Source organism: Engystomops pustulosus, chromosome 7, assembly GCF_040894005.1.
Source record: "Engystomops pustulosus chromosome 7, aEngPut4.maternal, whole genome shotgun sequence".
Lineage (NCBI taxonomy): Eukaryota > Metazoa > Chordata > Amphibia > Anura > Leptodactylidae > Engystomops > Engystomops pustulosus.
This window is the reverse complement of record NC_092417.1, coordinates 152331498-152358852: the sequence shown is the minus strand read 5'-3', so window position 1 is coordinate 152358852 and position 27355 is coordinate 152331498. Positions and strand designations below refer to the sequence as shown.

The following is a 27355-nucleotide window of genomic DNA, read 5'->3' as shown; positions in this document are numbered from 1 at the left end:
TTAATTAAATCAAGGCCAAGTAGCTGTAGTTTTAACATTTTTAAAGTATTAAAGCCTTAAAATAGCAATGTTATTACAGACGTCCACAAATAGTGGCTTCAGCGATGATTTAGAGCCGGAGATTTCAGACACATTTTCCCCTGGCCACTTCCTTCCATATTAAGTAATGCAGAGAAATCCACTAAGATTAATTTTTCATTTTGGGATTGGAAATCAGCAGCAAAAGATAGAAAACCCAGCACAGAGCATTTATTTCTTAATAAAGTAAAGCCACAACAGATTAAAAGTGACCTGTTTCCTGAAACTTAATATCTAGAGTTTAATGCATTAAAATAAGTTACATGGCAGACATATAAGCCACTCAGTATCAGACCTCGAGCTCCTGCAATGTGCCGCCGTTTTTCGCAAGATTTGGTCCAAGCTTTTACAAGAGCCTCCAAAAAAAATTGAAAACAACATTTTTGTCCTCAGTGTCCCTGATACAGGACTTCACAGCCCATTCACTGCATACAAAGCAGGTCTCCAACCTTCAGCATTGCCAGACTACAACTCCTAGCAGGTCTTACAGGTCTTAGAGAAGCCATCACTGGATTTTACCCCTTTAAACTACTGTCTGTTCTAGAAACCTTATGTGAAAAATGCACCTAAAAATAATTTCCCTCTAAAGTCATGTGAAAATGAGCAGAGAAGATTCCCATCTACCTGAGAGGAGTCATGCTGAGAGGCTACAGTGGGGGTCACTACAGAGGCGTCCATCATCCATTCTGTAGTACCTAGAATCTCGTCTTTGAAACAGGTTTGAGGTTCTGTGATCTGTAGAACCGGAGATAGACAGTTAAAGGGGTTTTCCCATGAAGCAAGTTAGACCCCACCAGGTTAATAAGTTAGGACCTAAGTGATGGGACCCCCACAGATCACTATAACGGGGGTCCTATGTACCCCGATCGCACCACCAAGATGGCCAAAGTTGCCTCATCTCTATGGAGCAGACGGACATTGGCGAGTACGGCGCTCAGCAATCTCTGTCACCTCCAAGTAGATGAAAGGGGCAGTTCGGTCATGCGAGACATGCTCCGGCCATCTTGGTGGTGCTACAAGGGGCACATAGGACCCCATGGAACCCTTTTTTTTTGGAATCTGTGGGGGACCCCCACCGATCAACAAGTTAAGCCCTATGCTATGGATAGGCCCCAACTTGCTTCAAGGGAAAACCCCTATGACACCCAGCTGTATACTGTGCCCAGATATGGGGGGCTGACTCTTCCAGGGGGGGGGGGGGAGATTTTAAGAAGTAACAACAGAGTAAATAAACAGGTTGGGTTGTTATCCTGCCCATTACTAGTGCCGACAATACAGCTCCTCCATCAGTGCTGCTTCCATCATGTCCACATCACAGTGAACATCAAACTTTCCCCCATTTCAAAGTAAGGCCAGTTTCACACAGCCAGTGTCTCATCAGTTTTTTAAGCTTAAACCAGGAGGTGGAACCAACTGAATTTGTAAATGGAAAAAGTATAAATGGAAAGTTCTGTAACTCTTCAGACACTTGATCCCACTCCTGATTTGGGTTTACAAATGCTGACGGAAAATACTGAATGTGAAAAATATGGATGCCACATGGAAATCAAACTCGAATAACATAGAGAAGGCACACGGACAGTATTTACCAACATATACGGATCCGTTTTATTGCCCGAGGACAACTTCCAGTGACTTCATGCACATCTGTTAAGTGTCCCATTTGCAGGTTGACCCTATGTCATATATCATGAATGGGGCTAAGCTGCAGCACCAAGCCTAACCCCTCTACTAGGTTACCCTGCTGTGCTTCAGAGGAAGGGAAGACACCCCAAAATTCACCTGTGACTTCAATAGGCAGATCCCAAACACCACATTACCCTTCTGGATGACCGGAGCTCACTGTACTAGAATTAGATGGAAGACCCATTAAAACACTTTTTTTTTTTTCTTTTTCAGATAACCATCAGGTCTCACCTTTTTCCATGCTTTTGCAGTGAAAAAAAACCAAAGCAACACATGCGCAAATTTATTTCAAGAAAAAAAACATTTATAGGTGAAAAAATTCCAAAACAAAAGTTTGAAAACTAAAGTAAACCGCCATGCCAAAGATACTCCTCTTTTTCACAACACATTCCCTTTTATGTCCAAGGAATCGGGTGAAAGGTCTGACGTGACACTCGCCCGTAAAAGGGCCCGCGCGTCCTTGTGCTCGATGCCACTCATTGCGGTGCAACATGAAGCGACAAAACGTTTCGACAGGATCACAATTCATAACTTGTTCACCATGAGAAAAAGAGAAGATTAGAAAAATGATATCTAGTTTACTAAATACAAGGATTATGTTTTTATTTTAAGTTAAAATGTCCTATGCTATACTGATAACTGGATACTGAGACGGGACTAGAGATCTAAAACGCCCGTCAGCCGCTTCCCACTATATTCCGGGGTATTTTAAAAAAATATATATGTATACTCTAGAAAAATAATGAATATTGCAACATCTTTCAACGTCGAAAGCATTTAGTGAGCAATAAGAGAGCAGATTCCAGGCCCGGGAGGGTGCAGCAGATATGGCACTGGAAGGGTGTAAGTATCGGGAAGAGGCTGACAGCTTCGGATATTACTGATAAATTAATGCAGGTGATGATATGCGAGGTCTCACTCTCTCCCCATTTATGCCAGTTTGCCCCCAGGGAAGGAAAACACCATACGGTATGTGATAAAGTAGCCATGAGTCAGGGATCTATATATACTGTACATGTATCTGTATGCGCCAGCACTGTAATAACTACCTGCAATCACCCCACCAATGTATTAAGGCTTGAACATATGACTGTACGTTCTAACCTTGAAGAGGTTCGTTGAATAAGACTGTGAATATTATAATAACCCGATGGTGACGCGCTGTGCATAGGGATGTGCGGCCACACATACATATACACAAGCTGTGGATAAAAGAAACAAAAAAAAAAAAAAAAAAAATATTCCATGAAGTGGTGAATGATCAGGTCCACAAGCTCCGCAGTGTTCCTCGCCCTGTACTGTCTTTTGGGGTAAAACGTCAGGAGTTTTGGTTCTGATAAATAGATGCTTTGTCTTTGAGAAGAGCCAGGCACAGGTGACAACTCCAGCTTCCTAAGAAACAAAGGGAAGGCAAGGTTTAGCCAAAATCACAGCCGTACATTGGGGGTATAAGAGCGTGGTAATGTAAGGAGAATACTATGACTTACCCTCCGGGGGTTCTGCCATAGGAGGCGAGAGGCAGTACATGTGATATCCTCTATCGCAGTCATCACAGAACAGCAGCTGGTCCTATGGAAACAAGGGGCTCAGAAAGCGTCTAGTATATAATATGTACATCTCTAGACATAGGCAGGATCTCACAGAGGCTCAGAAAGGTTCTAGTATATAACATGTAAATCTCTAGACAGGCACAGAAAGCATCTAGTATATAACATGTACATCTCTAGACAGAGGCACAGAAAGCATCTAGTATATATCATGTAAATGTCTAGCCATAGACATGATATATAGAGCTGATACCTCACACGGAGGCTGGTATATATCATGTACATTTCTAGCCATAGACTGGATATATAGAATGGATACATCACACAGAGGCTGGTATATATCATGTACATTTCTAGCCATAGACTGGATATATAGAATGGATACATCACACAGAGGCTGGTATATAACACATACATCTCTAACCATAGATATGATCTAGAGATGATGACAGCGATACTCACGTCATTCTCAGACGTCCCGCAGATGTTGCAGCACTTGCACTCAATGCATTGCCAGCGGTATGTCTTCACTGCCGCCATCATCACCGGTGTAAACTGCAAACAGGAGGGGTGCCCTGTGACCGCAAGAAAAACGGGGCTCAGAGCAGGGTTCAAAATAAGTTTGGTAAATGTACTCATAATACTTCATTGTGTACAAAATTATTTCCCATAAGTTAGCTGGACAATGTGTTCATAGAATGGAAAGCGGCACAGAAAAAAAGTGCTACAGAATGAAGACTCCATGGCTATTAACCCCTCTATAACAAAGGTTAGGAAGTAATACAACATACATGTTGTGCTCCTAAGCCTTCAACATGCAAGTTTTTATTTCCTTTTTTAGTATTACAATGCTGCATACCTGTCTTTTAGCTTAAAGTCTTAAATGGCCCCAAAAATGTCATGGTTTCCTCTGACACCTTCTGCAGGCAGAAGTCCATCTAAAAAGAAGCCTGGGGCCTCAGCTTGTATGTCTCTTATAGGTCTTCTCCGGGTCACACAGTCATGAGAATGACCATAAATCTGCCTGAATGAGCGTTTCTAACCTCTTAGGAGACTACACATAAGACGCACACATCTGGCCGCTTCCTAGGCAGGTTTCTAAGCTTGTAGTGAGTGCAAGAAGAACCAGCTACAGAAACTAAGCAAAATGTTTATTGAAAACATAATAGGAAAATAAATTATAGCACATAATAGTTCTAAAAATTGAAAAAAAGCTTATATAGCAGCACAGCTTATAACCTACTTAAAGGATGGGGGATGAGCATGAAGGAGTAAAGTCCCTGGTGGTCTATATATGTGACTACTGCATCATTTATCTCTGAGATTGTAGGAGAACAGATCTCCCTCAGTTCTTTATAGAACAGAATTGGTGCTAAATACGCAACAGGTGTCGTACCTTGACTACCATAACACCAAATGTCAGAAGGGGTGGAGAGTGTTTGGATGGACACATAAAACACTGTTAATGGCTTGTATACAATTTCAATAATGGCCAAGCTTGTTCACCATTTGTTAGGCCTAAACTTACAGCAAAGTAAGGGATGTAAACCAAAGTTTATTTCCCATTAGGTAACTTTCCACACAAAACATTCCCCCACACGGACTCCTTTGTGTGGACTGAGAAGTTTATTTGCACAGTTATATTAGGTTGGATTTTATTATAAAGCACAATGACATCGGGCAGTTTCCAATAATTTAATTACAATTACAGGCAACGTTATTGCACCACAAAATAAAGTCTATCTTTTATCTGAGCGTCCACATAGAGAGGCAATAGAAGAAGCACCAACTCGAATGAGGGATGTCCCCAATATGGAGTGGGGGAGGACATGCTTTTAAACCAAAACTGGTACATTTTCCCCCCATTTTGTAAACTTTCAGTCTATATGAAAACCAGGTAAGTGCTCATTGTGTGACCCTCTTTCCCCTGCCTCTCATACCCGAGCGCCCGCAGTCTGAGCAGGATACCAGCTCTTCTGCCTGGTTTGTTTTCTTGTTGATCTTCGAATCTCCAAGGCAAAAGTCACAGTAATTGTTGGGCAACGCAAGACCATCTGGACCCTTCTTGGCTACAATGGGAAGAGAGAACAAAACAAAGCATCAGATCACATGATGTATATGTCAGAAATATTCTGTTTAACCATTTTCTCACAGCCCCGAAAAGCCGAGACATCAAGGTTTTACAGTGATCAAGCTTCACTTATAGAACATAGTCAAGTGCTTACCGTCTAGTAGGCGGCAATGGCACAAGGACACGATGGGTCTGTCAAATTCATACGGGGTATCCAACCAAACACAGTACAGCTGAACTTCATGCACTATGATAAGGCTATTGCATATATACCCAGTTAAGTAGCAGGTAAGGGTAGCTGCACATGTAGCGTAATGTCTGCGAGATTTACCCCAGCAGTAACTCTGCAGCTATTATGCATGAATGTGAAACCAGACAAAATTGTTCTGGGCTTGGGAGGTTGGAGTGGGTAGAGCTCAACCTTTGCAATGCAAAGGGCAATGGCATATATACACGGTGCAGAAATTTATGTTAAGGGCAACTACACATGTAGTGTAATAACTGTGAAATTTACCCCCACAGCAACTCTGCAGCCAATACACTAAAATTAGAAACCAGACAATCGATTTTGTGAGGTCCTGGGGGGAAAGGGAGTGTTCAGAGCTAATCCTTTGCATTGTAAAAGTTGATTTCCACACCATGATCCACAGCAATGACAAGTTTCTTATTTACTGTTAAGACGAAAAATCCGCACTGGAAGCTTATGTAAAGCTGTGTGTATTGGATTGTCATAAATCCCAGATACTTCAATGTTACTGTATTAGACTGCAGATTTACCACACAGAAACACGATACAGCAAAATCTGCAGCATGGAGCCTAAGGGCCTCCCTTGGAATAAAAGGATCATCAGAGGTAAATTTACAAGGCACTCATGCACTAAAGCTGGACGCTGGTCTGGCCAAAATAGATATGAGTGTCCTGCTTTATGCTATGTTTACATCCGATGCATGGATACACAGCTGTACACAGAATAGATCAGATATTAGGGCAAGTTTATACCTTTAGGTTATTACAATAAAAGTAAGAACTCCCATCCAGTGACTCCAAATGTCAGAATTAAACTTATTGCTTATTACTGTTGTATATCAAAGCCACAAACCTAGTAAATGACTATCCCGGAACCTGCAATACTAACTTTTTCATGAAAATATAAATTAGACAAAAGCAAAAACATATGACATAGGTATAAAAAAAAAAAAAATAATAATAATAATAATAATAATAATAATAATAATAATAATAATAATAATAATAATAATAATGTAAGGATGTGGAGTGACATACTTGACTTACTCTTTTGCTCCTCTGGTCTATGCATGATGGGGGTGGGCGGCTGAGAATCCTCTTTGTCCTCTGCTCCGGCCCCTTCTTCATCCACCAAATGGGAGTGTGCATAGTGGTAGCTAAGACCGGGCCGATTTTTGTAACGTTTTCCACAGACTACAGAGGGAAAAAAAAAAAAAAAAGAAAAATAACTTATTAGTAGCGTAGTGGGAGAGGAGCAAATAAAAAAAAAAAAAAAAAAAAAAAAAACCAACAGTATAGAAATGCGAGGAATAAAAAAAAATAAATAAATTAAGCAAAAAGAGAAAAGAAGCAATAAAAAAAAAATGCGTGCTTGACTTATCATTTATCAGCAGTCAAAAGGTTAATATGAAATTGCAAAGCTTGGGTAGGTAAGCTGCAAGGGGAGTGTATGCAACTATATATAGAAACACACAACTAATCCGGGCAGGATACACCCTGTCCTCTTATATCACACCAGGTAAGGGCCAGGGAAGATCCCAGGGTGCAGGGAGTTGGCTGCCACTTGGATCTGTGTCTATATGGATGTGAGGAGCAGCGTCTCTCCAACCATCTCCTCCCAATTTAGTTTGCCCGCTCAGTGCAGCAATGGAGGACATGGTCCTCGCCTCTGCTAATCAGTCTAATACCTCGTTAACTAGGTATCATATGCACAATGGGATAGAGGAAAGAAAGAAGAAAATGCAAGAAGATCACATTAGTGAAGTCATCTTGGTCAGTCACCAATGAAGGCACATTAACTGTGCCTAATAGACCCCATTATAAGGGGAGTATATTTTGCTGCATGTTCTGCAATACTTAATGATGGGTCCTCAACAGGGAGCCCCAAAGTAAGCCCAAATAGGTAAATCAGAACCCACTGGCACTGCTGAGAGAGTCCATATAAGCCTATTAGTGTCTCTGGAAGGTCTTTTTAGGTCTTAGCACCAATAATTAATATTATTAGGTCAGCCATACTTTCTGGGAAGTAATGATCACTGGGGTGATTGTTCGCCATCATACATGTGCTCGCAGCACATAAGGAAAAAAGTGACAAAATTTTGGTCAAATATTTCATCACACATCTTAAAAAAAACTTTTTGTAGCAGATATTTAAAACAAGGAGACTACTGGGAATAAACAAACCAACATACACATTTGTTTGCCCTGTATATTAAAAGAGCTCAAGTAATGGTTCAACAAACTTTGCATAAATCTATAGTATAAGTGACTACATGAAACTTTGTATTATATCTTATCAGAGGAAAGGGCTTCCTTCTCCCCTTACTTTGGCTCTTCTCATCCTCCCCTCCTAAAATTCTCAAATCTCTGCTGAATTCCATCTTGCTGGCAAGGTGACAAAATCTCAGAGGAATCACATCACATAGAAGTTATAGGAAGAGCGGAAAGATTTCTGCAGAGTTTGTTGAATGGTGAGGGACGCTAAGGATTTTTAGCGAAAAAACAACTTCACTGCAATGATCTTCTCCCGGAAAATGTGGTTATTTCTAAGAATTTTTATTGGTAGGATTTTCTTACGGAATCATTTACACTAAGCATATGACATCGTGTATGCGCCAAGCAGAAAAAAGATGAAGTAAATCACATGTACTGGAAGCAAAGCAAACTAAATGCGAAATATGAAGCCGGAATCAAGGCAAAATCATTTATAAAAAGGAACATGGGAGCCCCTCAGCCTCAGGACCCTACAGAGAGCAGATCGGCCCAAAGTATCATCACATGCAACTTTATTGCTCCGACGCAAGGAATCGAATGTTACACAACAACTACAACAAACTCAAAAACAGCCTATGGGGCCTACAAGAACCTAATGTGAACGGAGCAGTGGACGGAGCAGTGGACAAAAGCAAGTTATGCCCAAGTCTTAAGAGTTTCCCCCCTGCTATAGAATTGGAAAATGAGATTTTCGTCGGGGGTGGTTGGGGGTTTTGGGCGTGAACAGCTGGGTTGCTATCAACAAAGACAGGTTCTCGGTACCTGCAACTAAATAGATCAGAAGTGATGTGATTCTCTCATGGGCAACCACCGTTTCATTCAATATGAAACATTTGGATCCTTCTTAGGATATTTAGGGTCCTTTTGACTAGTTTACCAGAAACATGGGACAACATTTGTTGGTGGCTGAACCCCATGATATTAAAAAAAAGCCACAGGTCACATGACCCGCCAACAGCAGGACCCAAGACTTCCTGTGATGACCCCGTCCTGCTGACTTCAGGCAGATGGAGGCGGCCATTCCCTCATTACTGTCTGCACGCCCCCTCCATATCAGGGGGTGTTCAACATGGGAGTGTTCAACAGTAATGAGTAAATGGCCTCCTCCATCTGCCAGAAGCCAGCAGGACATGGGACGTCACAGAAAGTCCTGCCGCTTCACAGAAACAGGTAAGTATAATATCAGGATCTGGAGGGGGCATGGAGACCTGTATGGATGATGCACACTGTCACCTCTGCATGCCTGTATATACACACACGTGATCTGTATATTGCATTAGCACAGAACACATTAGATCTAGAAGCAATACTGGGCCTCCTGAAGATATCAAGTTGTCTCAATGACCACTCCTTGATGTATGGCCAGTTTACAACCACTAACTAAATGGTGGGACATATACAATATAAGTCAATATTGTACATCATGTGCAATAGTAATAAGCCACACTGGATGCTGAATGCTTTTACATGAAGTACAGACATGGATAACAAAGTCTGTAACAAACAGACTTCAATGCGGCAGCGTTCATCAGGTCCGACCACTTTATTTCCGCTCTACGGTCAGTGGCTGCAGGTAAGTAACAGAGAGACTTGTGATATGGGACACAAAGGGCCATTCATCCGCGGAGCGGGCGCCAGTACAACGTCCCAGAACCTGTCATCGCTAGGACATTTCTGAAAAGACTTTGTGGAGCAGTTGCAGCGAAGCCTAAAAAGAAGCCTACAAGTCATTACGTTTGGTGTGTGGCGACAGCGAGATGCAGACCAGGCTTACAAAGCAGAACGGCAAACATAGGAAAGCTGGAGCAAAGGGGCAGGTTACTGTGCAGACAACCCAAGAAATACAGCAAGGACTTACCATGATATAATCCTACCGCAAAGGCCGAAGCAAAAAAAAGGGACCACCCCGGGGGTTACAGGAACGCAATGTGCCAAGACAGAAGCAGACTAGTAAAATGGGGTATGAAAGACAGATGGGCACAGGCTTTACAGACAGCACTAGGATGGCCGAGAAGAGACAAAGCATGCTAAGCTGCAACGCCAAAGGAAGACGACGGGGGGATGGGAGGGAAGGACGGCAAACTAGCGCCACAAGCCAGCAAATTTTAACTACCTCTTTCGGAGAATTTCGTAGTTTGCTTTAGTTTGTAACTGTCTGAAACGAGGAAAAGAAAGAAATAGAGAGAGAGAGGGGTGAGTATGCTACCTACACACACGAGCAGAAAGAGCAACTCAAGCAAAGATTGGGATCTTATGTTTTAGGGGTTGGGGGGGCTGCAAACTTAAGAGACACTCACTGATGGACAGGAAGTCCGAGAGCAGCTCTGACCCTGCAAAACGTCACACAGAGCAGAGTAAGACACCTTAGAGAGCTTTTAAGGGGACTTTGGTCACCCCCTCAGATGAAATACCCTTTCCAGCATTACGTCTTGTGATAAAAAGTTGTTTGGAAAAAAAAAAAAAAAGTGACGAGGAGTCACTTATGGCCTGAAATGAGCTGGGATGAAAGGCTGAAAGGAGAGCATTACCTTAGACACCTGTATCTTGGGGTCTGTGGCAGTTACTAACCACAGTTCTGGTGCCAACATAAAGAAGAGCATCTTACAAAATACACCACAATTGTGGTTCTGTGTGCTAGACGTAGGGGGAGAGTTATAAGAAGTGTCTCACAATGGGGGAGATTTAATTGCCTCTATTTGAAAGATGAACCTATTCCATACAAGACACCAGAAGCATGGTTCAAGCTGCTAACGAGGCTTTTATAGAGGCATCTGGAGTGATGCTCCCCCTCCAGCCTCTAAAAGTGACTCGTCTCCGGCCCGGCAATACATGACTCTTCATTAGTGCACGACTTTGTAGCAATATTTTCATAGGTAAATAGATAAGTTTTATTACAGAATTCTAAAAAGGATATATCATACCCTAGCTGAGGGGGCTGTTAGTTTAGTAGTGGGGGGTAAAAGCTGGATGGTTGTAGCATCAGCATTACTTTAAAGGAGATGTTCTTGTGGTCCCGTCAGTCAGCAGATTGGATGTGACAGCTAATTGGATGTGACTGCAGCGTGCACGGGCCACTTTTTGGAAGTGCACTAGATAAAAGTAATACCAATCCTACAACCAATCCCCATGGTGTCCAGAGCTGCTATCTCACATGCTATGCAGCTTTGCTGGACCAAATTAAAAAGTATCTAGAAACCTGCTATAACTTCAGCATGATAAATTAACAAATGCTACCTGTGCGGCTTTTGATATAATTTTTTTGTTTCCAAATAAGAAGGAACCAAAAAGTATAAGCTAAAATACACATCCAAAACTCCAAAAAGAGCCATAAAAGAACCCCCCCCCCCCCCCCCAAACAAAAAAAAACCAAACAGACTGGCATTTCACATGTTGTAACAATCTGAATCCAATGGCTTTGATTTAAAAAAAAAACCTGGATGTTTGGTGCCAGCCTTAAGGAGAGGAAAAAAAACAACTTATTTTTACCCAGGGTCAATTACATTGCCTAAAAAGTTTAAAACACACTTAAAAATTGCATGGAATAAATAATGTCTTTTAGAGAATCTGTCATTTTTAGCGGAGGAATGGTAAATATAAGCCAAGAACCTACACTACAGAGACACTCCGACTGTGTGCTTGCAGCTTTTCCCACACTGAACTTCATATCACTGTACAGAACGGCCAGGCCGAGTTCAGTTCAGGAAAACCCAGAAGCGTGCGCAGCAAATTTTTCGAAAGAAAAACCCCCACTTCTGCACTTAGATGCTGTTGTGTGTGCCAGAAGTGCTCAAAAACTAAATATGTGATCTAGTTTAGGATGCGTTTACAAGCACACAGTGTGAGCGCAGCACAAGGGCTCCCCCACACTGATGAGGTTGGCCTGTGAATCAGGGACTTGAAGTGACCTGTGTCATGGACAGGCCACACTACTGGGGACTAGAATCCTTGCATAATTGTGATCATTGACACATGGAGTTCCTTCTTCTCTGCAGTAATCACCACAGCTCCTATTTAGCAGCGCAGAAGGGACTCCTTGCATCATTACTCACTGTGATATGAGGAGACCTGTGTGGTTGTTCCTAAAAGATGACACCAATTCTTAAACCGTGTGGGAACTGTTACACACACGAGCCCTGCCTGATGCCGCTACAGGAGCCCCCACCCATCATGGGAATGGGGGGTCCCATATCCCCTATGACCATGGGACTGTTTCAGATAACCAAGCACCATTGTGTGTCTGCCTCTCTCCATGAGTCCAAAAAAAGAGAGAATACTTCCACCACTGAAAGGTGGGACCCCTGTGTGCATGTTCGGTGAATGTCCCAGGGGTCCTTGTATAAGTCCTTATTTCATACCTTATGTACACATGGACATATACAAGCATTATAGAAAGGCAAAATATAAACACTACACATACCATTCATTTCATCAGGTTAGTGAGTCCAATATTGTACTACGCACAGAGAATCTGGGTAGAATCTGTATAATTTGTGTAATTACCTCTTCATATACATAACAGTAATCATATATTCCATCTGCAGACCATAATAATGTCACAGTATCCATCTATCTATGAACAGAGAGACCTCTATATAAGGTAATGACATGAATAAGCGTCTGGTATATTTGGACGCCAGGCAGTATCTTCCCACTCTTCCCTTTGTGTGTGTATCTGCCGCGTTCAGCAGGAAGTTACTGATTTCGTTATTTGGATACAAGGGAACAGACAGTACAAACACGCTGAGAAGGCAGAGACTTTCTTTGTGTTTGGCAATTTGCAGTCTTCTTGCAGCTCGGTGTGACAGATTTGTATCCAGCTGCATGCGGTAACACAGATGGTGCCCTCTGTTTCGCAGCTGTTGTGTATGGAGAACAGGGGAGGTCTGGATGGAGCAGTATGGAGGGAAACCACATGCACCTACATGTCCTGGCATACGATGACGAACGGGACCACTCAAGCCGTGACTTTAGGGTCACAACAGAGAGATGAGCGGATCATGGGATCAGGACTGAGGAAATACTAATACAAATCCATTCCAAACGGAAGAAGAATTTCTGGGCTTTTCTTAAAAGGATGTCCCACATTTTGCCGCTATTCTCTATCCACAGGATAGGGGATACCAGGCTGACCTGTGAGCTGATTTTGTTTCTTTCATGGCCCATGGTGGTGGCATCATCTAGAAAATCAACTATGAAGTGAGATGTAAATTGTTTGTATGAAGTGAAGGAGGCGGAGAGTTTAACAAAGAAATCAAGGTGGGAATGTCTCCTCCTCTGTGATTGACATATTGCATCGGGCTTCAGGGGAAGTGGTGGGTGAGGGCTCTGGATGCAGGACCATCAGGGGGATTTCTGAGGGTAAGAGAGCTTGACTTCAGTGTTAAAATCTCCGCCTAATTGACTTCATACCACCAATTTACATCTCACTTCAAAGCGGATTTTCTGGAAGAAGCCACCACACTGGGTCATGAAAGAAACGTGTTCAACTACTTGGCAACATATGGATACTGGTTTATTAGCTCAATTTCTCCTGACAGGTTCCCTTTAAATGCATAAAGTTGTGAAGTCACAGGAGGAGGTTATTGGGGGAGATTTATCAGTGCTTCTGTTTTTTGCGTAGAAGCACTGATATAATAACAATTTCTTGCACACTGTGGGAAATTGCAATTGTTCTGGCGACTACGCAATCTCCACACAGTGTGGACGTGGAAAAGTGTGGCCACCGGGAGAGTGGGCGGGAATGCGGCATTCCTTCTCCATGTCTGCGCAATTTCACCTATTTCTACTAAATACTGATGTCTAAGCCTCATGATGTATCCGCCTGGATAGTGGGGGAGAGGGCTTTAACAAGTGCTGGCATATGTTATATCTCCCCCATTATTTCTGTTACTTTAAGGATAAAGATCCCCATCTGTCCACCCTAACAGCTGCTTTTCTTCCACCATCTGAGGACCAGGTGGCACATTTCTAGAGGTAGCGGCTATACCTAGTCTACACCAAAAACAGTGGGGGCAGGGAACTCTGTTCTCTTTATTTCCTCTAATGCCGGGGGGGGGGGGGGATGAGAAGCCTAGTAGACAACATGGTATAAAGATATACTGTATACATTCACAATAATGACTCTTCACAGGGAGACCATGCGAATGGGAGCACATCATTCTAGATTTAATACCCTAGAATAATGGAGTTAACCTGAGCACAAAACATTAGGCATTCGATTGCTTCCTAAATAAACGATTCATCCGACATTTACAGATCCCCTGAGAAGCGATCACATGGTCATAAAACAGGCCATGTGAGATATGGTACACGACCCCCACAGGAAGTCTGTCTTTTAGGTAAGGGGTCTTAAAGGGGTTGTCACTATATACGATAGTTATAATATAACTAATAATCTTGGATCCATCATCATATAGAGGGATAAAAAAAAAAATGTACTAAAGCACCAATTTTTTTTTTTTTTTGGTTCCCAAATTTCCAATGCTTTCCAAGCATTTGAGCTCACAATGTCACACCAGGGTGCCAAACATTAGGTCACATTTGACTCAAATCAATGCAGCAAAAAAGTTCCTGATCTATCCTCTGTGCTGTGCCGTCTCTAAGGGTGACGCCCGTTTTCAGTCCATTAAAAACCGCATGGGGTTTCAAACCTCATCCGTTTTTGACTGTTTACCATGCGATCGGCTACTTAGAACCTGATAATCTATTAAGACAGGTTTTAAAAAGCCAAACTCATGGTAAACGGTCAAAAACATGACGAGTTTTGAAACCCCATGCGGTTTTTAACGGATTAAAAACGCATGCGTTAAAACGGACTGAAAACGGGACATGTGGCATCACCCTTAAGATAGAATCAAATATCACAGTCACTCCTTGACAGCTCTCTTTGGTAGAGCTCAGTATTTAATAGAGCTAGCCAACCACCCGTATTCTGTATGGGAAGATTGTATCATAAGCCAGACATATGCACAAGGCTTTATCGAGCTGTACCTATAATGAACGGCAATTCATAAATTACTTTACAGTAAATCTAATAACATTTGCAAATAAAGAACTTTAAATATATGTTTTTCTCCCTGCATAAAGGACGTGTTATCCTTACCCCCAGTGCCCCCCAATGTTTTGAATGGGTATTGCATCTTTTACCTTCACCAACAAGTACTCTTAGCCTACGTGCAGGTATATGTTGTTATTGTGCATGTGCTATGGCAGTGTTGGCGAACCTTTTAGAGACCGAGTGCCCAAAATGCAAACCAGACCCACTTATTTATTGCAGAGTGCCAACACAGCAATTCTAGCATTACATTTTTAAAATCTTCTTGCTCTGTGTTATTCAGCTTTCAACGGTGCTGAGGACACCAATATCGTTGACAGAAGGTGGGAAAATTCAGATTGCTATTGGAGCTTCCCTGAACAGGAAGAATTGTGGGGCCAAGAGCAGGAGCTTCAATGGCTCCAATGATAATCAGACCATGTCCACACCTTCTCTTCCTGCAGTCCCAGGTAGACCCATATGCTTCACGTCCTGGGCTACCTGGGCCTGCAGGAGGAACCCTCAAGTCCTGTGAGAGTGCCCACTGAGAGGGCTCAGAGTGCCACTTCTGGCACCCGTGCCATAGGTTTGCCACTACTGTGCTATGGTTTTTCTTTCTGATGGCACACTGTCATTCATTTCAGCAGTGTCATGCCCAAACTCAGTGCAGAAGTCTTTGGTAATGTGTAAAATACAAATGCAACATAGGAGTCACCTGTATTTGCAGATAAGTTTTTGGGTAACACAATAATGTGAGGAATATCATTTTTAGGACAGGTTCTGATGCTATGCTATGCTGATTTTAAAAATACCTCCGTCAGCAATCTGAAGGATTTCAGTAGTTGACGATAGCTTATTTTACATTACCTGGCATTAAAATCAGCATAGAATAGGCTACTGGGACCTTCCTCCAGCTAAAAATCGCATTTTCAGTTCACTTTTAAGTAATCAACCATTAAAAATCATACATGATAAACCACAGACACTTGCTCAGATCCTGGCACCGTGACTGTGGTAATCTTTCTTCTAAAAATCAACTTTTAGGAGGAAGAGGGGGCAGGTGGTATCAGATTCCCTCCATTCTGCAGCTTTACAGGCTGTTACACTGCACAGATGCACTTACTCCCCTCTCACTGTATGTTGCAATAAGATTACATCAGGGAAGCAGGGAGCAAACAGGAAGAGTGGGGCCATGTAACAGCCTGTAAAGCTACAGAAACACTAACACCGCCGCGAGCCCTTCAGACTCATTAGCATTATTCTTTGAGATGGAAGGAAGGAGGTCATAGATAAATATAAGAAGATAACCACAGTCACATTTCCTGGATTTATAAGTAAATGTCCCTGCTTTATCATAATGGATATTGATGGTAGATTTCCTTTAAGAGGTTGGGACAATCTAGGGATAGAGTTAGGATTTTTTTTGTTTTTTTTTGCAGAAACGCAAAAAACGGATGACATGTGGACCATTTTTTCAAACAAACCGCTCAACAACACATTAAATATTGATGTCAGACCACAAAAACAAACCATGGAGTAATTGTTTGTGGTCCGAGAACAGCACTCAGTGAGTCAGTCTTAGGTCCAGTTCACACCTGACACAATCCCTCCACTATTTAAATCAATGCGAGGCCGGAGTCCTTTTTCCAGAAGCAGCAATGTCTGTTCTGGGAAAAAGGAAGCAGCCTCAGCACAAGTGAAGCTTGAAAAGGAAACTGCATTAATATACAAGGCAAATTCTAGGAGTTTTTGCACATCCAAATCCCTAGTGTGAAGTAGGCCTTATATATTTGCCTGGCTAAATATTTATGCAAAAGTAAGGTTCTCCTTCTAAAAAATGTATAAGACTAATTTAGGAAAATAAACATAAGGCTCTGTTCACATCTCTTTTTTTTAGATTATTATACAACCAACAGCAGGCTGTGACATAGGCCAATGCATAGCTATAAAGTGGAATCCATGGGGTATAGACTACCCGTGTGTGTATAGACACTATATAGAGAAAGTATTTGGACACGTACACATCACACCTACAGGAGCTTTTATGACATCCCATTCTAGATCCATAGACATAATAATTAATAGGGAGTTGGTTCACCCCCTTTAGCATTAACAGCAGCAGCTTGCACACTTCTGGGAAGGTTTTTGGAGAATGTCTGTGGGAATTTATGCCCATTCATCCAGAGGAGCATTTGTGAGTTCAGATGAGAGGGCCTGGGTTGGCAAAATCTCCATTCGAGTTCATCCCAAAGGTGTTTAATAGGGTTGAGGTCACCTGTTCAGCCATGAAAACCCATGCCGTGAAGCTCCGAGCGGGGGCACAATTTCCATGCTGATGTAGAGCGTCAGTAGAGCGTTGGCGACTTTTACGCACTGTGAAACCTCAGCACTCGGCGACCCCGCTCTGTAACTTTACGTGATTGCCACTTCATGACTGAGTTGTTGGGGTTCCTTAACGCCTCCAGTTCTTATTAATACCACTCACAGTTGATCGTGGAATATCTAGGAGGGAAGAAATTTCACGAACTGACTTGTTGCTGTGGTGGCATACTATTCAATTACCACACCCCAATTTAGAAGGACCCATTCGTTCAAAAAAGGTCTGTAAAAGACAGACTGCATGGCAAGTGCTGGACTTTATACAATATATAAGCGTCCACATAGTGTGTGTATATTGTCCCTCAACCCAACCAACCCAGTACTACATGCTTAAAGCCTAGGGGGTCCTAAGGACACGCTGAAGGTATACATAGGGAAATATTCCCAACGCATACCTTACACACAGCCAAAATGAGATGGGACCAGAGCCTTAACAGAAATTGCTTGCTATATGGATTGTGACAATCATACAGATTTGCACACAAAACACTCGCACAAATACTTAATATAAAAAAGGTATAAATGGTATAAACATACACAGAGGCTGTATTTTCTAAAAATATCTCCACTGGTAAAAAGAAAACCAAGCTGGAGTTCTTCAAATGAAAAAACAGCAAAAGGTGAAATTTAGGGGAAAACAAAACATTTACCAAGCCACTAAATATTTGCTTAAAGAGTTTCACTTTCATGCATGTGCACCCCCCCCCCAACCCCTTTAGGAATATGAAGCTCAACAGAGATTTAAAAGGCACAGAAAGAACTCTATTAAAGCAAATGAAGTCTAAGATATTAAACAGTGTAAAACAGAGGATGGTATTTTAAAAAATTTTTTCAAAAGACAGGAATTCTGACTTACTGTCACAGGCGTATGGTTTATCCCTGTCATCCAGAGCCGCCGCATCCAGCTTCTTCCTGGCGCTGCCCAAACCTTTTCCCTGGAAACAACAGATAAATTATTAGTAGGTAAATCAGCCGTAATATTCAGAGTTAAAGGGATTCTCTGAGTTCCCAAGTCACATATAAACTAAATTCCTCACGGTTTTCTAGATCTCTGCTTGCTGTCATTTTATAGGAAGCTTTATGGTTTCATTCCTGTAGATAAAAATTATTCCATGGTCATGTGATGTCACTAGTCCTCAGCTTGTTACAGTAAGGAGAGCTATGTGTTATAACAATATCTGTATGACATCACATGACCATAGATCAATCTTTATCCACAGGATGTAAACAATGAAGCTGCCTATAGAATAACAGCAAGCAGAGATCAAGAAAACTTCTCATTACACAAACAACATTTATTTGTGGAAACTGGACAACACCTGAAACAAATGATCATTTTGATGCACTGTGGGCATGGCCGCAAGGTCTAGTGCACCTGCTCTGTCTCAGTTTATCAGCAAGTAATTCCTATTTTGTCACCTTAGCTTTGCCCTTTCCACGTCTTTTTGGTGTATCCTCTTCATAATCTTCATCATCGAGGTCATCCAGAAAATCATCATCAAGTATACGCTATGAGATGAACAAACAAAGCAGGGTAAATGAATCGTTGCAATCACTATCAGAAATTATAAAAAGAAACACAACACAACCAATATATTGCAATATTTTTTTTAGCTTGTATTATAGTGAAGTCATGAAGAGTGCTTCCTATTTAAAGGATGAAATGTCACAAGCTGCAGCAATACACTCCTGCCTACACATGTTTTGGGATACAAACCAAAAAGATGTTCCTCATGCGATGTGAGGTCTCAGAGGGTCAGCAATGTGATATGGACTGGAAAGAGACTTCGCTCTCAAATAAGCGTGTGATTTCTCAAGGGGTTAGGTGACGCTGCTACAAGCAGTGTCACAAAGCAGTCATGAAAATCAAGGGGATCACCAAATCATATGCAATATGATCATCCAGAACAGTCTGTGCAGAAGCAGCCCCCCCCCCCCCCATGTGCTGCAGCCAAGATGGAGAGGGAGGAAGTAAGGAGGGAGGGGGAGACACTTATAGCCTGTGAAGCTACAGCACAGAGGGTGTCAGGTAACAACTCCCATAGCGCTTCTGGATCATTAGCAAAATTTGAAGACACAGAAGATTACCATAGTCATAGTGCCTGGATCTATGAGTAAGTGTCCTGTGTTTATCAAGATGGATTCTAAATGTAGATAAACAGGAGGAGCTGTTCTTACATTATAGGAGTCAGCTCTGATTATAAAGTTAATAATGAGTATTGTTATACAATGAAAAAGCTATAGATTTAAAGAACTTACTATAAAACAAAGGTGTAATAAAAAAAATAAAAATTGGTGCAGGTTAAACAAAAAACAAAAGTTACAAAAAAGCAAGAGGTCTAGAAACTTAGAAAAAAAATGGGTTACAATGTGTAATGAATTGACCACCAGATGTCTACGGCGATCCCATACCAAATCCTAAGCCACCATTATTATTATTATTATTATTATTATTATAATAATTATTGCCTGTGGGTAGGAAAACTTGAAGTAGCTTGGAAATAGCTATATATGTATGGCCGCCTCTTCCCTTACAGCTTCCACATGACTGGGGTATGGGTGAAACTAATCCCAACAGATAGGAAAATCAGTGGCGATATATCGTACTCAATGACATAACTTGGAGATGGAAACCATTGTGCTAAAAGTTATGACACATAGCCACTTATTCAACCACTGGAAGTGGTAAGTAGGGTCCCTTCAATATATTCATGTCAGCAATAATCTAGCAACTTGATTTCGAATATTATTAAATATAATTTGTATGTACATGAAATCAACACGTATGGACAAGTAAGCGAAGTCCCCAAAGCCCCAAAAGTATTGCACTCCGCCTGGTGCCTCTAAACTGTCATCTCCCTGACTTTACCGTGATCACTCCTCTCGCTACGTAACGCTGCCTCTCGCTGTAGGCCTGTACCTTCCGTGCTCGGCCGCCAACTGAGGGGAACTCTGTGAGGCTGTCGTCATCTCGAGGGTCAGGGATAATTCTCTTCTCAATAGGCTCTGCTCGCAGAAGAGCTTCTAGGCTGCTGCCATCTTGTGGTATAAAGCCTTCTTTCTTCAACATTTGCTCAGGATCTTCAGTAAAAGAAAAGAAGAAAAAAAAAATTATGATATGTGTTGTGATCTCCCAACTCAATTCCTGTTTGCATAGATAGGGCTTTGGAAGAAATAAGCATTAGCATTAAAAAGAGGACCTGTAAGAGCAATTAAGGACACTAAATACCCGCTGTTCATTATGGACCGGCGGATTAGTGTCGCAAATCGCCCTTAAGCAAGTTTATACTTACCTAGAGATGAGTCCAATAAGGGGCATCAGACCCATCTATTGTGCTTTGACAAAGCCAAAGCAGTGCACCCCCCAGCTTCACTGTGCAAATGTCATAACCACAGCATATGTGCAGTGATGCCAGAATTAAGTATGCCGGCCTCACAGTGCAACTGCACAAACAGCACCATTTTAGAGGACGCATATTTAGAGGACACGCTAAAGGGCATAGGGACTAGTGGGTGGCCTAGTGTCACTAATAGCCCTAACAGGTCTTTAAAGAGGTTTTCCGACGTTGACAATTTATGGCTTCCACAGGTTTTATCATAACTAGATGGTAGATGCTGGTCCTAAACCTCGGATATATATCCTACAGAACTGACAGCGTGTTATGAACATGCAGTCACCCATTCAACTCTATGGGAGCGCCAAGTGTACTGTCTCTCCCATTTTCATTGCTTACCTGGCTTAAGGGAGGGGAAAGCAAGCCTAGGGTCTTCTGGAGGGTGTGCCCTCCTCCTTTTACGCCAGCGACGAGAAGGATATGTATACAATTGTCCAGGTGCTGAACCTAGAAAGGAATCAAAATTTCATTTACTTTGATGACTTTTTCTTGAGTACTTTTTTTTCCTTAAATCTAGAACCACCAAGCAGAGGACAGATCCGTGCATCATAGTTATATCTGATGCAAGGAGGTCCTTCTGCCTCACAAAAGAGCAACACTAAACATGCTGTTTTGTAGGAAGCAGGAACTTACTTTGAGGCCGATCCCCAGGAATTTGAGTGGCCCACAAATTGAGATCATGGCCTGTGACTCATGGACTGACCACAGTCATGTGCCTCTGGCCTAAGTTCTAAGATTGTGACTCTGGCACCAATTCCTACCAAAGCTCGCTCGTTACATCACTGCACAGCAATAACCATTGTACAGTGGTGTGTAATATTTTCCATATTATTATAAAGTGATATGTATAGGCTTCACTTTAATAAAAAGTTCTAAATGGAACTTGACCTATAGCCCTTCACTAGGTTGCTTAGTAATTACAATATAACTTTGTTCTACCTGGTCCCCGGTGTCGTTTCTCCATCCATATATAACAGTTGCTCTGGGCTACACCCGTCTGGGAATCCAGGAAAGGCATACGGACGCTTCGTTCTGCACATAGGCGAGCGTTGTAATTGTGGCACTGCTCCATGGCATCTTTATAGTACTGCTCTCCAAGTCTAGGCAAAGAAAATACACATCTAAAAATTGCATTTTTAGATTTCTTTAGTCAAAATGGGACATAAATTTCCATATAAATAGTTCAGCAATATAGCTACAAATTAAGACCCCCTTGTGTGCCCAAGTGAGTATACCTCCACCCAAAAAAAGGTCCTGCATAATTTGGTGAACAATACAAGTGCTCACCACAAAAAGCATTTCAATACACAGAAGAGAAGACAACGCTGGTGAATACACAGAGGGCAGAGCCTCCTATGTTAATGCTTGAATAGGGCACAGGACGTTTTACATTGTACTCACAGCGGATTAGCAAGTGACAAGTCCCCAGAAGCTTATCTGCTGTAAAGTGGATGAAATCTGAATGGGTCGTGTGCAGTTTGTGCTGAGGTCAAGCTGTAGTGGTTACCTGCCCCAAAGAGGTGCCCTCTGCGGATGTTACCTGAGAGATGTTATTGATATACACATTTGAGGAAATAGTTAAAAAATAATAGAAATTATTTTTAATATTTCCCACTGTTGGCCACCAGAGGGCGTCTTCAGCTGTGTACTCTACCTATGCACATACAGCATAGACGTATAGGATCGGTAGCCGGCCCCATCTACTACAGTGAAGCAGGGTACAAGACCTGTGATGACATCACATCTCTTATGTCTTTTGAAGAACATGAGGGCGCTAACTGCACCTCATTAAAGACCTGATCAAAGGACTATCTATGTTCTGTGCGTTGCATTAAAGAGAACCCGTCATGCAAAATAACCCCCCTAAACTAAATATATTTTCATAAACTGCCATTAGAGAGCATTGCCCCTATCCCTTCATTGTCCCTCTACATGCCTGTAATCCTAAGCAATGAGGTCCTAAAGCTGTATGCAAATGACCTGTGAAATGTCCAATGAAGCATTAGCATATTCAAGCTGTCCAGCTTATTCATGAGTGGGAGGCACAGCCACACCCCCAGTGCATGACTGACAGCCTGTATAATGATGTGAGGCTGTATAATGATGTGCTTCCTGGTGCTGGTGGCCACACCCCTTGCAGCCTGTGTGTATGTATGTGAGATATACAGCAGCTCCAGGCAGCCATGTTACAGCAGAACATGTCAGATTCATGTGTAGCTGATGTTTGTGTCTCTCACCTGTATATTAGGAGGATGCAGCATGTCAGCAGATGCAGCACACACACTAGCAATACTTTACTATACATTACACACAGACATGAGCAGGGGGAGGAGAGGGGAGGGCGAACAGGGGTGACATCACTGCCTCTGACCATGTGACCAGCCTCATTTACATGATAAAAAATAGATGATTTTACAATGAATAATGTATGAAATAACTAGATAAAGACAGGGATGGGATCCTTGTGAGCTGCTCCAACAGGTAGTAGTGACAGGACTAGTGACACAGACCTGATGACAGGTGTCCTTTAAAGGGGCCCTCCAGAAGTTAATCCATATTTATACATTGCTGGGGGTTGGCTTAATTTTTTATTTAAATTGCCTATACTTCCATAAAGCAGCAGCAGCGCCCCATCACTGTTGGCCTCCGTTTGCATACAAAGGGCATGGAGACAGTGTAACAGTCTGTGAAGCTACAACATGGATGGGCTCCTGTAACACCCTAAGGAGCCCTTTGGGCTCACTAGCATAATGTTAAAAGTGGACTGTTAATGGAAGGAGACCATGGATAACAAATATAAGATTACCGCAGTTACGGTGCATGAATTTATGAGGAAGTGTCCCTGGTTTCTCAATACTGGTACTCAATACCATATTTTAAAAAGACAGGACACATCTGATGCTCCCTCTAGTGGTGAACAGTAGTGTATGTGCACAAAAACATTTTTTAAATTAATTTAGCATCACAGTCCCGTTAAATAAATCTCATCTAGATGGTGCATAAAAAACTTGCCATCAGATTTCCCCCTCAATTACATGTACGGGCAATGGTAATCAATAGCAGCTCCGCAGTGATGCATTTTAGATCATTTCACTGGAACTGAACGCGGCAGGTCATGTAATTCCAGGAACGATCCAGGAAATCGTGGGCAAAAGGCTTTAAGGACATCTACCACCAGGATGAAGGATTGTAAACCAAGCACACTGACATACTGGTGTGTGTGTCCCTCTGGCAGCATCCGCTCTTCTTTAAAGAGGACCAGTCACAATTTTTCCACCCTGACTAACAATCCCTGCTGATAAAGTCCTCCCCATATCACCTATCAGCTGCCAGTGAAGCACTGTACCTGAATTACACACGTTTGTCTGATATGCATATTAGCTTTTGTGACTCATGTCAAGTGGTGAGACTCTTCTCTCAGGCTGGCAGTGAGCCACGCCCTGTTATTCTGACTGTCAGCTCGGTGTCTCTTCAAATCACTGCTCTGCCTCCTTGTACTAAGGGACCATCTACTATTACACGCAGTCCCCGGGTTACGTACATGAAAGGTTCCATAGGTTTGTTCTTAAGTTGAATTTGTATGCAATTCGAAACTGTATATAGTAACGTCCAGAGAGCTTCACCAGAGGTCACAGTAGGCAGAGGGGTCCGTATTTAACTAGGAGTTGTCTAAGTCCTTAAAGGGCATCTACCACCAGGGTGAAGCACTGTATGCAAATGAGCCTGAGGGGCTCCAGACTCCATAGGTGTTAATGGAGCCTAGAGCCCCTCAGGCTCATTTGCATATAGTCCTCCATCCTGGTGGTAGATGTATTTTAAGTAGGGGACCGCCTGTAGTAAACTACAGACATACAAAGCTCTATGTACAGATGGGAAATATTGTGTCTTTTTTTACAAGGTGCCTTGTGTTAAATTCATGTCATGTAGCCAGAGTGACATCATTGCAAACTGTACCCCATGTATGTGATCACATGAGATCATTTGCATAGAATCTTTCATCCTGGTGGTAGATGTCCTTTAAGCCCTCAGACTCATTTGCATAATTTTAAAAGCCTTTTTTTAAACCAGGGCATAAGAGGCCAAGAGAAAAGCAGACCTTGCCAGATGGGACACCCGCCAGTATGTGTGCTTGGTTTACAATCTGGTGGTAGATACACTAATCGTTCCATTGGTCCAGTGTCTCAAAAAGTCCTGTATTATTTCCCTCTGTGCCATTGATCAATTACATGAAGCCGGCATAGTACACCCCAGCGTTACTGCGCACGGGGTGGGTCTGGCACACGTGTGATGAAACCAGCATACACTATGCCGACTTCGTTGAATTAATCAATGGCACAGAGGACTCCGGATGTGTCTTATCAAACTCATCTCTAGGTAAAGAAAAACTTTGTTTTCCTCTTTTAGATAGCAACTGCAGAACAAAATATTCTAGAGTGATTTGGGACAATGCACCAAAGGTCTACAGTGACCCGTATTTGGTTGACAGCTACTCCTGATGAATTATCGGTACGATGCAATGACTGCGGTAGCCGAGACATGGTCATGTGACAGGTCCCAAATCTGAAATACTGCCTCACTTTGCGCTGCAGGAGTTAGTTTCCTATTATAAGATATCGTCCACTCTGCCCCTACAGTAAGTATCAGCACATTCCCTAATGGAGGCGATGCCAACCCACTGCAGGTATGTTCTGTGTACTGGAAAAATCTAAAATAATAAAGTTATAGATAGAAGAGTTGTATACATGGAAAGAGTAAACACCTTCTCCTTGGCCAAATATAGAACAGTGAGATGTGAGCAGGGCCTTCCTGTTATTGCTGTGTAATGTCCTGTTTGTATAGGTCCCTGATCTGTAAGTTGCCATAGAATATAGATAGATGTATTATTATAAGGTGGGCCGGGGAGGAAGCCCCTCACCACACACACATATATATTGTGTGTATGTATACACCATCATTCTATAGGATCATACACATTGAAGTACACACAATCTGTATAATCCCATATAGCTGTGTATGGATGTATGTATAGTATCAGGCACACAGTCATATAACATATGGCAGCAGTGTACGGAGATAACAATGGAGACAGGACTGCCCGCACACAGCTGCCATCCTCCTGTGTGTACTACGACCCCCACTCTCCACACCCCTATCCTCTCATCTGTAGCTTCCCCCATTACTATATCCTCTTCTGTCTCTCCCCTCACACCCCCGCCATGTTGCTGCTCCGTGGACTCGTTATCCACCGCCTCTGCCGTCACACTAAAAGTCACTCGCGTTCTCCTCACTTACATCTTTTCCACAGCCGCCGCCATCTTCTCGGTCTCTCCCGCGACACAGGCGCCTTCGGAGAGCTAGCGCGCGTGCGCCCTGGGCGGTGACGTCACTCCCGGGCATGCGCACATCCGGCAGCGATGTGCACGCTTTAACAGGCAAACTTTACACTTCAAGGCCTAATCAATAATACATAGTGCGGCGGTGGTAACCAATTAGGTTACAGCTCGCAGTCGTGTAAGGCAGGGTTAGAAAACAAAGCAGTGATCTCATTGGTTGTTATTGGCCGTGACGCCTATTTATAGATCACCATTGTTGATGTCTTTGTTTTAATTAACCCCTTAAGGACGGAGGGTTTTTCGCCTCATTTCTCGCTCTCCAACTTCAAAAATCCATAACTTTTTCATTTTCCGTGTACAGACCTGTGTGAGGGCTTATTTTGTGCGTAACAAATTTTACTTTCCCGTAATGTTATTTATTTTAACATGCCGTGTACTGCGAAGCTGAAAAAAAATTCCAAATGTGGAAAAATTGAAAAAAAACCGCACGTGCGTCACGTTCTTGTGGGCTCAGTTTTTACGACTTTCACTCTTCGCTCCAAATAACACGCCTACTTTATTCTTTGGTTCGGTGCGATCGCGGTGATACCAAATTTATACAGGTTTTATTGTGTTTTAATACATTTTCAAAAATTAAACGAATGTGTACAAAAAAGAAAAAAAATTTTTTGCCATCTTCTGACGCTAATAACTTTTTCATACTTTGGCGCACGGAGATGTGTGAGGGGTCATTTTTTGCGAAATGAGGCGTTTTCATTGCTACCGTTTTGAGGTCTGTGCGACATTTTGATCATTTTTTATTTCATTTTTTATGTTATGTAAAAAGGTGTAAAAGTCGCATTTCGGACATTTGGGCGCCATTTCCCGCCTCGGAGGTCACCGCTGGCCGTAACCGTTTTTATATTTTGATAGATCGGGCATTTTGGGACGCGGCGATACCTAATATGTCTGTGATTTTTACTGTTTGTTATGTTTTATATCCGTTCTAGGGAAAGGGGGGTGATTTGAACTTTTAATATTTTATAAATTTTTTTTATTTTTTAAACTTTTTTTTTTTCTTTTTTTTTTCACTATCTTTTAGACCATCTAGGGTACATTAACCCTAGATGGTCAGATCGCTGCTACCATATACTGCAATACTTCTGTATTGCAATATATGGCATTTTTGCAGCACATTCATTACAATGAGCCACTGGCTCATTGTAACGAATATGCAGCTGCCAGATAGCCTCTTGTCAAAAGAAGACACGAGGCTACCATGGCAACTGATCGCCGCCCCCCGATGACGTTCGGGGGCGTGGCGATCGAAAAA

At 42.3% G+C, this 27355-nt stretch overlaps 1 protein-coding gene across 5 annotated transcripts; it reads right to left on the bottom strand.

Annotated features, from left to right (window-relative positions):
- Window positions 1-2031: 2031 nt before the first annotated feature.
- DPF2 (double PHD fingers 2) lies at window positions 2032-26154 on the bottom strand. 5 transcript variants are annotated; one of them, XM_072118322.1, is made up of 12 exons: window positions 26003-26154; window positions 21650-21810; window positions 21050-21157; window positions 20236-20396; window positions 18735-18824; window positions 18172-18250; window positions 10017-10058; window positions 6668-6823; window positions 5252-5380; window positions 3774-3886; window positions 3252-3333; window positions 2032-3156 (listed from the first exon to the last, which is right to left on the bottom strand). In XM_072118322.1, exons 1-12 carry the CDS (start codon window positions 26023-26025, stop codon window positions 3083-3085), a joined length of 1218 nt encoding a protein of 405 aa, XP_071974423.1. In that variant the 5' UTR covers window positions 26026-26154; the 3' UTR covers window positions 2032-3082. The 5 variants fall into 5 exon arrangements, with proteins under 5 accessions (XP_071974423.1, XP_071974424.1, XP_071974427.1 ...); XM_072118323.1 differs by having other exon boundaries at window positions 6677-6823; XM_072118326.1 differs by lacking the exon at window positions 26003-26154 and adding an exon at window positions 21998-22016.
- Between the last annotated feature and the right edge of the window lie 1201 nt (window positions 26155-27355).